General features: G+C 35.2%; 2 protein-coding genes across 2 annotated transcripts; one reads left to right on the top strand and one right to left on the bottom strand.

Annotated features, from left to right (window-relative positions):
• Nucleotides 1-1,433: 1,433 nt before the first annotated feature.
• LOC105215787 (cytochrome P450 307a1) lies at nt 1,434-4,611 on the top strand. Its single transcript, XM_011189903.3, has 2 exons — nt 1,434-2,028; nt 3,243-4,611. The coding sequence occupies exons 1-2, from the start codon at nt 1,644-1,646 to the stop codon at nt 4,493-4,495; spliced, it is 1,638 nt and encodes a 545-aa protein (XP_011188205.1). The 5' UTR covers nt 1,434-1,643; the 3' UTR covers nt 4,496-4,611.
• A 1,892-nt stretch (nt 4,612-6,503) lies between these two features.
• On the bottom strand, nt 6,504-9,471 carry Crc_0 (calreticulin). The gene is made up of 4 exons (XM_011189902.3): nt 9,293-9,471; nt 9,124-9,228; nt 7,314-7,786; nt 6,504-7,242 (listed from the first exon to the last, which is right to left on the bottom strand). The coding sequence occupies exons 1-4, from the start codon at nt 9,384-9,386 to the stop codon at nt 6,706-6,708; spliced, it is 1,209 nt and encodes a 402-aa protein (XP_011188204.1). The 5' UTR covers nt 9,387-9,471; the 3' UTR covers nt 6,504-6,705.
• Nucleotides 9,472-13,272: the final 3,801 nt, after the last annotated feature.

The raw sequence follows: 13,272 nt of genomic DNA, 5'->3' as shown, positions 1-13,272 counted from the left end.
TTTAAATAATTTCTTTAGATCCCAAAATTTGTCTGTGGTGTTAAGTAAATAAAAAAATTAAAAAATTCTTAATACTAACGCTTTGGTAACTTTTTATGTATTAAAAATATATTTCACGCTTTAAATAGATTAGCGGGTCCAAAGTTTTTTTAGCATTAGATCATTTAGGCGACTACTCTGAAGGCTCGATTTAGAGGAGCTATTAGAAAAAGGTGGGAACTCTCACCAACAGTGGTTTCCTTGCTCTATGAAACCATAGTTGAGTCAATATTGTTTTATGAAATTGTCGTCTGATGGACGGCGCTACAAAATGTCACCATGGTCAGCCATGGTTCTAAATGTTATTTTACACGTGGCACCCGTGGATGTAGCTGACCGGTTCATTGCGCCAAGGTCTCTATTAGACTCAGTGAAGCTGGATACATGAAAGGCCCGAAACAGGGACACTCTGAAATCCTCCCTCAATTAACATGCATCCCTGATCTAGATCAATGCATCGCGGAACCGATGGTCCAATGGAACCAATGGAAAAACACAGAAAAGGCGCCAGAGCTCAGAGATGGTGTCATTATTTATGATGATTGTTTCCCTCATACCAAATGTTGGCTTGGATATTCTTTGATTCTTACTAATCGCCGGTAATCAATTCTAATAAAAAAAAACAACAAAATTATCATGAATTGTCGATCAACATGACGACCAATTCGATCACATAACTTAACAACCTGACAACGCAGATAAGTCGATCTCATCGTCCGATAGCCCCTCCAGAATTTCGTACTTTGCGGCCACAATTGGAGCAGTATGCTCCGCCCTTATATTCTTCATAATTTGATGAAAGCCCAGAAGGCTCAACTACATCACCAGAGCACTAAATTTTTATTGTACACTAAACGGAGTGTATACATGTAGTATTTATGTAAGTCAAATGTCGGCGTGAATATCTTGCTTATATCAGCAAATATTTCGAACTAAGATCGTCAACTTGTCGAAATCATATCAATATTTTTGGATGGTTAGAGTATTATAAAAAGCATAATGCATGTAGGTGTTCAATCATGTTTTGCATAGAATGTCATAAGAATCAAAAATCAAACATCAGGCTATTTATTTCTGATTCCAGCAGTCAGTGTTATACATATATTAGTGAGGTGTTAATACCTTTTATTAGACAAACAGATAAATTATAGGCAGAGGACAATTTCCTCCTTCGTTTTTATTCTATAAATATCATATGAAACATATTTAAGCATGCACATAGTAATATATGTATGTATGTGTTGTGTTTAAAAAAAATATATAGGCTGAAGCAATTTTTCCTACACGGTTTTCTTTTTCATATGGTAATGACTGAGCTCCAGTTCAAAATAATGAATGCACATCAATTCACGAACGTAAATAACAACGATATATCAGATATCAAATTTACGTTGATATATAATTTGCATATTTATAAAAAGAAATAGTTGCGAAAACAGCTGCATCTACAATTGAAAATGTTGAGTGAGCACTGATTTCTTAAATATTTTCGAAATCATTTAAGATAAGAAACTTAGTTGGAACGAAACGTTCAGAATACGAAACCTACATTCTTTCAGCAAGTTTTATTATATAGAATTAAAAATATTGTGAAGATATTAACAATGTTTATTTTGTGTTACCTATTAATTACATCAATCAGTTTTTGGTATCTCCTCGTATTGAATAAACATTTTCGTAAGATTAAAGTTATAACGAACGAACCTACAAAAACAGTAAAATTTTATGAGCAAGCACCTGGACCTTTGCCTTGGCCAATACTTGGTAATCTAAATTTGTTAGCTTCCCAAAAGGCAAGTGCAGAATTATTTACTGATCTTTCTAAAAAATTTGGAAACATATACTCATTAACACTGGGGCCTACCAAATGTATCGTCGTAAATAATTTGGAATTGATCAAAGAAGTACTTAATCAAAATGGAAAGTTTTTCGGAGGACGGCCAAATTTCATGAGATACCACAAATTGTTTGGAGGAGATAGAAACAATTGTAAGATATTATTTGTATACGTTCAATTCTCAAACAAAGGTGCATAAAATATCTTACTTCTTGATGATTATTAATGTGGTAATGAAGTTGAGACCATAATTTTTTGACAATAAATTAATTCGAAGGAGGGCAATACAAAAATTGGTATATTCGGTTAATAACCACGCCCACGTCCCTTACAAAGATTATTTTGAAAACAGCTTAAAGTGTAGTAAATCGCTAAAGAAAAGGCATCATGAGCAATACATTTTATAGTAAAGATATCTCCAAAGGATAACATGTTCATTGGTATGAAAATTCGATTTGTTCTGTTTTACTGAACACTTTTAGGTGAAATTTCATAACTTAGTAAATACTCGGCCAATTTCAACCTAATTTGGTTTGATTCTCTCATAGTTTGCTACAAAAATAGTATATTCAAATCCCCAGATATCTAATATACGGACCGAAATGCGTATGTCAGACTTTTTTTTTAATCGTACATATCGGTCAATATATTATATACCTTAGTATACTTAAGTGAATTTCGGTGTAAACGATAGCTTGAGTGAAAATATAAGTAACATAATAAAACTTGGTACACATGTCACATGTATTTCTCGGCACCATGAAAGGTTGGTTTTTCAGATTCTCAAAATCGGGCCATTATCACGCTAACAAAATGTCTCTAATCCATGGATGAAACATTTTTCGAACCGAAGGTGGGCGGGACCCCGTGTGATAGAAATACAAATGGATATAGTGAAAGAATCAGATGAAATTCAAAATTTTGTTTTATGGGAAATATTATAATATTTATTTATGTGAGATATCGGCAAATTTCATCTATTACAACCTTCATATTTCGAAATATTAAATCGAATTATTCAGCAGTCCCATAATTCTATGTTATGATAATGATATTAGGTGGAAATACGTATTTTCTTAAATACAAGTTAGTTTGATGTCAATAGTAGAAGAAATCGATAGTGTTAAGATATACTGGCCATTATACAACCAATATAGTAATTTTGAAACTCTTGACTTTTGATTTAGCACTAGTCACCTTATAGATAAATGATTCTCTAAAGATTTTAATAGTATGAACTATTTATCACACTTAACTATACTGTAGAATGTATCAAACATTAAATTATAATTTCAATTATTTGTTCGATATATAATAATAATAATCCTAATTTTTTTTAAATTAATATTTTTTTTGAATCACTTAGCTCTAGCTCTTTGTGATTGGTCAATTCTGCAAAAACGGAGACGCAATCTAGCGAGAAGACATTGTTCACCACGGGATACATCTCCTTATTATATAAAAATGTCAAATATAGGTTGTTCAGAGGTTAATATTCTGATTAAAAAGCTTAGTGAATCAAATAATGACAATAAACATATACCGATAAAGTCATTTGTTCAACGAGCTTGTGCAAATATGTTCTTTCAATACATGTGTTCCATGCGTTTTGAATATAACGATCCCGAGTTTTGTGAAGTAGTTGAATATTTCGACGAAATCTTCTGGGAAATAAATCAAGGATATGCGGTTGACTTCTTACCTTGGCTGGCGCCATTCTATAAAAACCACATGAATAAATTAATGCATTGGTCATCGACTATACGTAGTTTTATATTGAAACGTATTATAAATAAAAGAGAGGAGTTGAATTATCAACAAGAAGATGATTTTACGGATGCTTTGCTCAATAGCCTCACGGAAGATAAAAATGTTTTAAGCGACACTATAATGTTTATGTTAGAAGATTTTATTGGAGGACACTCAGCAGTTGGAAATTTAGTTATGCTTACTCTGATATATTTGATAAAACACCCCAATGTTGCCAAAAAAATTCAATTCGAGACAGATTCCGTTTCATGTAACGGACAGCGAACAATCAGTTTTAATGATATCGAAAATATGCCATACACGATGGCCACAATCCTTGAGGTTTTAAGATGTTCGTCCTCGCCGATAGTCCCACATGTAGCAACAGAAGATACTGCAATATGTGGTTATGGTGTTGCAAAAGACACTATTGTTTTTATTAACAATCACAATTTAAACCACAATAAGTTGTACTGGAAAAAGCCTAACAGTTTCCAACCGGAAAGGTTTTTGGAACACTCCAATGCGAAAAACGAGGTGCAACCAACGTCGAATGAAATAAGGAATTGTGAAAATTCGTTAACCGAAGAAGCTTCCAGCAACATAAATGGATTAATAACCAAAAAGAAAAGCCAGTTTCTACAGATAAGAAAAAATATGCCATATTTCTTACCATTCAGTATTGGGAAAAGAACATGTATTGGGCAAAATTTAGTACGTGGTTTTGGTTTTATTTTAGTAGCTAATTTATTGAGGCACTTTGATATTCATTACGAAAATGTAAATAATATAGAAATAAATATGGGATGTATTGCGCTTCCGGCAAAACCAATTCCAATAGTTTTAGTAAAAAGGAATAAAAGCATTTAAAAATCTTACTATTTATGAAATGTATGCTTATAAGTATGTCGGTTATCATATTGTTTTAAGTTATTTTTTCAATACAGTTTCTATATAGTAATAATAATATAATGTCTGCATGTATATTTACATTGTTTGATTTCTCTTACGTTTGGCCCGTCAAGGCATAGGTATCTCACAACTATATGTACGTGTAATTCGTAATCGATCCAGTGTTCTCTGATTTTCCTTTATCTACACTTGTGTGTCCCAGATTTATTGGCGATAACCACAAACCTTAAATTAACGAACATTACCCATGTACCAACCGCCTATAAGCAAAACTTCTAATTAATCTTAATTATGGTAATCTTTAAATGATGGAATCATATTTACCTTTATAATTATTCTTGAATATGAAGGATAGTACAGTAGTAGATCTGTATAATATAGACCACGGAGGTTTTTGGGACTATTAATCGGTAGTGCCTACAACCACGTTCACTTTTATGCTCCAACTCTCACACCGAGTAACTCATTTGTGCATGGAAAATTTTTTGATCTACATACATATACACATGTCTGTATGTCGATCCAACCCTCTCATGGTGCCACCGATTATTACCACGCTGAATCACTAAATGTAGTATATGGGGGCTGGGATAATTCCTAGACCGTTCTTACTCATTTTCGCCACCCATCTACATGATATCCATGATTATATGTTCACATAATTTATTAATATCTCACATATTAACCGGTATAAAGTCAACTGTAAGTTTGTAAATCCGTATATTTGGTATATGGGGGCTACAGGAGGTATTGAACCGATTTTGCACAATTTTGGCACAGTCGAAAAAACAGATCTGCTTTGATTTTTTTTTTAGAATTTCTGAGAGGTTTAAGTATATTTTCGAAAAAAATAGATCACAAACACTGAGGTCCTCATGTTCGGTATCTGGGGCTTTGATATGGTTTTCATTCCGATTTCGTTGATTTTAAGATTAGTGATGTCACACAAGAAACGCAATATTTGTGCAAAGTTTTGTCTCGATATCTTCACTGGTGCTTAAATGAAAAAAATACTTCAAAATTGTGGTATAAGGAAAGTAGCCATAGTTGTGAACGATTTTCAAAATATGATATGGGGGTGCCAAGGAAATGTTATGAACCGAATTTGGTTGAAATTGGTTGAGTAGGTTCTGAGATATGGTTTTTGACCTATAACTGTGCAAAGCCACGCTCATTTCAAACTTTGTGAAGAAATTTGAGTGCAGCTCTTCTGTGCCATCTTTACCATGAATTTAAGGTTTTTGGTGATTTTCCTTTCTGAATTAAAAATGCCCCTTCCTCGTGTGATCCTTTGTTGCAAAAATTACTTTAATAACTTTATATATGACACTTTATATGTTTTCGGGTTTCGCAATTTTGTCTGCGTGGTGGTGGTACGATTTCGCCCATCTGCAATACCAACCTTCTCATGGTGCCAAGGAATGTGTGTACCAAGTTTCATTAAGATTTCTCCATTTTACGGAAGTTACAGCTAGCACAGAAGGCCAGACATACGGATTTCAAATGTACTTGCCACCCCGATCAATTTGGTAACATATATAACGCTATATCTAACTCGGTGTTACAAACAACCGTTATGTAAACAAAATTATTGGGCCTAATCATTGAATCCGAAGCGAATTCGATTTCGGCACGACAAGGATTTTCGATCGAAAATTTTCATGCAATCATTGATTACTTCGATAAACTGCTTTACCACAAAGTGAAAACGTAAAACTGTTTTATCGACCTTTATCCCAATTCGATCAATTAAATTGTCTGTGCTTTTTGCTTCGTTTAACACTGACCTCCTTATCGAGTAAACTTAAAGTTACTTAGATGAAGGGCCCACCCCCTCTTTTAGATATTTTCATGAAAAGAAATTCACCAAATTTATTGCAATTATATAGATCTCTTCTCCAACTACCACATCTTCTATTCGCGCTGTTTTGCTCAGCAGACACTAAAAGAGTTAAAAAACGAAAAATTCATATATGTAACTTAAAGATAATACCGATTTGTATTACTACTTCAAGTTTTGATCTTTATTTAATTTTTAAAGATAAATTATGTGCCTGCATATGCTCTAAAGCATCCATATAAATCCACAAAAAATAATAATAATTACAAAATAATAAATATCAAGTCTTTTTATAGATTTGTAAAAATCGTAAATAATTTTTTATTACTTATAGTTCATCATGATCATTTGACTGCGGCTCGTCGCTTTCATCATCATCTTTTTCATCACCTTCTTCTTTGTCCGCATTTTTCTTAGCTTCTTCTTCATCCTTCTTTCGCTGCTCTTCGTCTTGAGCTTCCTTCATTTTTTTCTCTCCAGCCTGAATATCTTTAACTACCGATGCCCTCTTAGAAGCTTCTTCGATATCATCAGTTATCAGTACGTTGTCAAAAATGGTTCCTGATTTAACTTGCCATAAGTCAAATCCAAAGATGCATAGTTCTTTCCTTAAATACAAATTGTCGTCTTGTACATATTCCGGATTGTCGATTTCCGGATGCTCCCACGCTCCCTTATAATCTGGATTGTCCAATTGCTTAGGCTGCCATTCGCCCTTGTAATCTGGGTTATCTACCATGGGTGGTTCCCATTCGCCATCCATTTCATCATCCCAATCTTCAGGCTTAGAAGCATCTGGATCAGGGATATATTCGGGTTTCTCCCAATCTGAAGGTTTCGTATCCTCAGGATCCGGAATCGTAGGCTGATATAATAATAATGATAACAGTTTTATTAAAAATATAAATATTTAGAAATGTTAAAAATATAACATACCCTGTCATCCCAATCTTCTGGCTTCTTCGCATTTGGATCCTTAATCTTCTTTGGAGGAAGGAATTCCCAGTCGTTTTCAAGGTTGCCTGACTCAATTTTTTCGTTATCAATCAACACTTCATATGTGTTGTCAGGTTTTACAATAAGCGTGTAGAAATGAGTATATACATCATCTTTGCAACGTATGTCTTTGCTAATAAGAAGATTTTTGCCTTTGTAACTAAAGATAACGTGAACTTTTTTGGTTCCTGGACCACAAATATCGGGGCCAAACATAATTTCATATGGCGATTCTCCATGCATATCAGTTTGATCCAAAGAACAGTCGAAAATTTTTACATAACCTCCACCACAGTCAATATTTTGTTCATGCTTCACAGAAAATTGAATAACTAAATTTTTATTTTCATTACTGAATGGTTCAAATTTTCTCGATACTGCATAAAATCGAGCATCTTGGGATGTTTGCAAACCTGAAAATAATTTTGTTTTAATTAAGTATTAGCATTTTTTATGAAAAAGGGAATATGGTCTAAATATAACTGTAATAACATAATTGGCGCACTATTCGTATTCTTCTAATACATCGTATATTATTATTGTTGCTTTTTAAGAAATGATGATTATGTATTTAATAATTACAATTACTTTACATTACTACACTGTACGACAAAATCGACATTTTTTCTGGGTATTGGAGCAAACTAAATTTTTCCAGGAGATTGAGTCGTAAGTAAAATAAAATTTTCCATTTTTCCGATTTTCGAAGTTAGCCTTCACAAAACAGGTTAAATCAGATTTGATCATGTAAACATTAATTTTATATATATATATATACTATACTTAAAGCTAGATAACACGTATGCTAGAACTTGAACATCAAGTGGATTACTATATCACAAAATCTAAAAAGAAATATTTTTTGCAGATTTTTTCTTCAATAAAATAAAACTACAATAAACTACACTTTAAATTTTTTTTCTCCAATTATAAATAGTGGCAGTTTCGAAAAGAAAATCCAATCGGATTCTGCGACACTTTGAAATTATATGTACAGGTATCCACAATAAGAATTGTTGTTTTAACTATTATCATGGATTGCTGAAGCGGAAAGTATAAGTCTAGTTGTCGTCGGTAGGCGCGGGAATCGCGCTGTTTCCATAGGGTCGAACCAAAGAGAGAGGGGCGTTAAATGAAGAAGAAACTGAATTTTGAAATGAGTAGTTTCTGAGCTTAAACAGCCTTACACACCCTTATTCTTAGCATGATAAATATGCCTTTTTGACGCTTTAAAAAGTGTATTATATCCCATTTAAACGTTGTCATAAAATCAGTATGGATTCAATCTAATAATGCACGAAATACTGAGCTAAAGTACACATTCGTTTTTTTTTGCTTCTATTATTTCTTTATAAACCGAACCGGTACAATTTAGAAATTAGTTCTACGCGAAAAAGAACCGGCTCCTCGCACTTGCTAACTTTTAATTTTTTGCTGTGCTGGCGTTAATACGCAAAACAGAATTATTAAAATGTTTGTCTAAACACATCTAAAAACTTTTTTAGGTTAAATAATAAAATAATTGCTTTTACTTTTACTATAAGACCAAACGACACATGGAAATGCCACGATTTGTCTTTTTTATCAAGAATTTTTATGCTGATACAGCCACAATATTTTGAATTCTTACTTCAGTATCGTATACGTATACTTTGGTTATAATAAAAAAATTTAAACGACCAAATTTTTTTTGCGACATAATTTTATATATCAATAAGAGGCCATATAATATATTTTAGAAATTACTTACCCTTATCAACATTTTCATCTCTGTAGAATTTTCCAGAACTTCTTACAAATTTGCCGAATTCTTTTCCAGGATGTTTACTGTATATCCATGAACTTTCCCAAGTATCTAAATAATATATACATATATATTTTTAGTAAATTCAAGTAATGACCTTAAAAGTAAACCTTACCATCTTTAAAACTATCATCTAAAAAAACGTCAGCCTTTACAATTTCGGCTATAAGTAATAATATGGGTAATATTTTAACTATCCACGAATACATTCTTTGATTATGTTTATCCAAAAATACTTGGACTCGCTTGTGTAAAATCAAAGGAAGAACTGAAGTAATCGCTCAATACTGGTTAATGCCGGCAATATTATATGTTAGTCTTGTCTCTTTCTTGTAGCGTTTTTAAATAGGTGAAAAAGAATCAACAAATTCAATGCGTAAAAACAGATGGTTCATTCGGATTGGTCACATTTCAACCAATACAATTCATACAGCACAAAGTAACCCGCTAATAAACAATGCTGCCAGGTTATAAATTTTACAAAAGCGAACTGTTCTCATTCATATATATTGCTTTTAGTAAGTCAATAGTTTTATCTCGATAATATCGTATGAAGCAACGTTGTTGTTTATTCATATATAATTCTTTTTGCGTACGATTGACATAAAACTTATAAAACTTTAACACGTCTACATAATTTTGCAAATGGTTTTATCATTAAAGAATCGATTACAAACACCCAAAAGCACTGAATATTAAGATCTATGGAATATATGGAAGAGCAAATAAACGATTAAATACCAGAAACCATTACAAGATATTTTCGTTAAAGTTTCTATACGAATTTTAAGCCAAATTGACAAAATTAACTGACTTGTGTACGTGTGATCATTCACATCGTTAGGATAGTCCTCAGCATTTACCAATATATGTATGTATGTGACTTTTTAAGACTTTTTTCTTATGAGGTTTAAGCAAGAATAATGGAATACAAGATTACGACACAAAGACGTCACTCGTGTCAGAATTATAATAGGCAATATGAAGAATTGTCTCATTAAAAACGGTCTCATTCATATAATCGTCATCTAAATATAAAATGAACTCATATCATAATGCATATTTATAATTAAAATTGGCTGTTTTATTACAAAAAGTTAGCCCTCTATTTATAGATGATTTTTTGTAGTAGTGTTCAATTAATATATTTTCCACTTAGAATTTTAAATAATAAGAAAGCTCTACCGTGCACTCCGAGCGATGCGTTGCCGCTGGCACAGCTGACTGTGAACGCCGCCAACCTGAGCAATAGCTCGTACAAAAGTAATGGTGATCTTTATATTTTGTCGACGCATGCATTAGCCATATCAGCCGTCGTTCCAATAGCAATGGCAACATGAGCGCCACTTCCTAGGCTTCGAGCGTAATGCACGACTCGGGAATTTGTACTTCGTTATCGTCGCCACCCGTGTCCATCCAACAGCAACAGATTTTAGATGCACTGCCAGCGCCGTTGCTACTATCACCGTCACAACAATTGGCGCAATTGCCAACGTAACCATAACAATAACCACAACCGGCTTTAGCCAACAACGCAAAATCGCCATTGTTGCAGGAAGTGAGACCAATAAAACAGCGGTGCCTACAGCATTGATCCCAGCAAATGGCCATATGTAGCCACAATCGAATTTACTCACACCACAGCAAACTCGCTACCGACCGCTCCGACAATAAGAAGAACCACAAAAGCACAGCAATAACGCAGCGAACACCGTGTATGTGCCACCAAGTCAACGTCGCTGTTATCGCCAGCTGCGCCACTGCTGCCAACTGCGACCAATTAGCAGCATGCCCACGCGGAGCACAGCGATACTGCACTGATAATTAATGAAGACCAAGCACCTGGTCTGGTGTTTGCTTGCCAATCCCAATTTGAAAATGTCTCCCACACCACAACAGTGACCGCAAGCGGTGGCATAACCAACCCCCTAACAGCAGCAGTAGCAATACACGGCGCACTACGTGTTAGAGCAATTGAAATCGCCTCAAAACAGAACGATAACTGGCGCAGACAATGGAACCTCACCGCCCGCCACGTCAGTGAGCTCCGCCTGTCTGCTAATCGAAGCGGCAGTTGGACTGCTGCAAGAGCACATGGACGGCGCCAGCCCAAGTAGTGAGTTCAAACTAAAACGAAGAGTGTACTCATGTCCAATTGGCTGCTAAATCAAGTAGCTGCCGACACCAGTGGCCACCGCCGGCTGCGCCAACATCACCACCAGTAACGAATAGTAGCGGCGCGGATGCATTAGTGCCGCAACAAAAACCATTACCCCGACGCATTGCTGGGCTTGGACTCATTGGTACAAGCGGCTACAATATGTGACTACGGGAAACAACACACTGAAGCGGACACTACCAACACGCCGAACGATACACATGAGCGTGGATAAACCAGAAAGTCTGATCATGGCAGCGCAGAAAATCGAAGAATTTATACTTCAAACAGAACGCGGCATTCGCTATTACCAGTAAGGGTACGCCACGAAGTCTGATTCATTTGCTGCTACAGGTTAGTACTTGCACCAACAATTCCACTGTAAAGAAACGTCGGTTGCCCAAGCGATAAGTGAGCCACCACAGATGAGTCGATGACGCCGACGATTACTGCGACCATGGCAGCAGGTCTGCAACATATCGCACAATTGAACGCCGAGCTGAATTTGCCCAATGGTTTCACGACGCCACTGAAGAAACAAAGACTTATCATATATATTGTTGTTCTGAAAAAAGGGATGCGTACCCAACAAGCTCTAAGAAGACCGTTGAAAAGACAGAAGCTAAGCTTGGTCTAGAGGCAAAGGAGATGACAAAGTGAGGTTGGTGGTAGTGCTGATGATAATAGGAGTTAAGCTGGTAGCGGTTGATTGAATGAATATCCAATCAAGGCCAATGGCAAGGGTATGCTCAAAAATGAAAATCATGTTCTATGAAGCGAATGCAGATGCTATCGGTAACCTGACCTCAAATAACGAGGTGGGTGAAATGGAGGAAGATCCCATGGAATCCTTGAGTGATGTCGATAGCATGGAGCATGGTGAGTACTCCTTAGGGTCTGAACTAGTTGACAGACTCTCAAAATTATATACTTAGAAAGAGCTTTTAAGTGACTCTCAAGAAGATATAGATCAAACCCTAAGTGATAATAAATAATGCGACTTCTTCAAATAAATCTCCACCACAGTAAATTAGCTTCATTAAGCCTTATTAATCGCGTGGCAAGAGAACAGCTTTACTTTGTGCTCATTCAGGAGCCATGGGTTAATGGAGGGCGTTTTTGCGGATTGAGGGCACCGGATTACTTATTACATGGCAAACTACGAAGGCTTGATGTTTTTATGCTATACTAGCAGTCCGCTCCGGCTTCGCACGGGCTTAACAAACATTTCAAAAGTTATAAGTTCTTACACACTTATACATATTCTCCCATACATATGTATGTACTTTCCCGTTTCTTGCGTGGGTTCATTTTAAAAAAATAAACTGAGGAAAATTTTAACATGAAATTATATTATATTTGAAACGATTACGATCTATAGTCTTTGGTGTCCGTTGTCTTTCTCTCTGAATATGAAGGCGTTGGGAATGCTCAGAGTTCGACGCCCTAGTGCGACCTTGTATATTTCTAATATTTTGTTCTTCAAGTCGCTGCACACGCTTCGTACTCGACCCTCAAGCGCGTACTTGGGGGGTTTTGAAATTTTGTTCAGCAAGCAGCTGCGAGCGCTCGTTGCTCGACTCTTTGACACACGATTGCGGTGCGAAGATAATGACTTGCAAGACGATTATCAGTTTCAGATTAAGATTCTCAATCACAGAGTCTCTTTGATACTCTCACCTGGAAAATAGTTTCAGAAAGTTGAAAGCAAATAAATATAGCCTATGTTACTTGGGGTGTATGTACCTTTCCAATGGTGAAAGAGTTTTTGAAATCGGCACAGTAGCTTTAGAGTTTACAAACACACATAAAAATGTTTCCTCTTTATAATAGTAGTATAGATAACTACAGTAACGAAGACAGCAGTGAACTGAGAGACAGGTGTAAAAAATGTTGTAATAACCTGGGGGACTTACCATGTGAACTATATGTTTTTG

The sequence above is a fragment of the Zeugodacus cucurbitae genome, chromosome 2 (genome assembly GCF_028554725.1).
Source record: "Zeugodacus cucurbitae isolate PBARC_wt_2022May chromosome 2, idZeuCucr1.2, whole genome shotgun sequence".
NCBI lineage: Eukaryota > Metazoa > Arthropoda > Insecta > Diptera > Tephritidae > Zeugodacus > Zeugodacus cucurbitae.
Note: the sequence above shows the minus strand (reverse complement) of the source record. Positions and strands in the feature narration are given on the sequence as shown.

Excerpts from the sequence above, each read along its gene's own strand:
- LOC105215787 (XM_011189903.3), top strand. The coding sequence starts at position 1,644 with ATGTTTATTTTGTGTTACCTATTAATTACATCAATCAGTTTTTGGTAT. Across the intron at positions 2,029-3,242 it reads TGGAGGAGATAGAAACAATT|CTCTAGCTCTTTGTGATTGG; the intron begins GTAAGATATTAT and ends TGAATCACTTAG.
- Crc_0 (XM_011189902.3), bottom strand. The coding sequence starts at position 9,386 with ATGTATTCGTGGATAGTTAAAATATTACCCATATTATTACTTATAGCC. Across the intron at positions 9,229-9,292 it reads AGATGATAGTTTTAAAGATG|ATACTTGGGAAAGTTCATGG; the intron begins GTAAGGTTTACT and ends TATATTATTTAG. Across the intron at positions 7,243-7,313 it reads CAGAAGATTGGGATGACAGG|CCTACGATTCCGGATCCTGA; the intron begins GTATGTTATATT and ends TTATTATATCAG.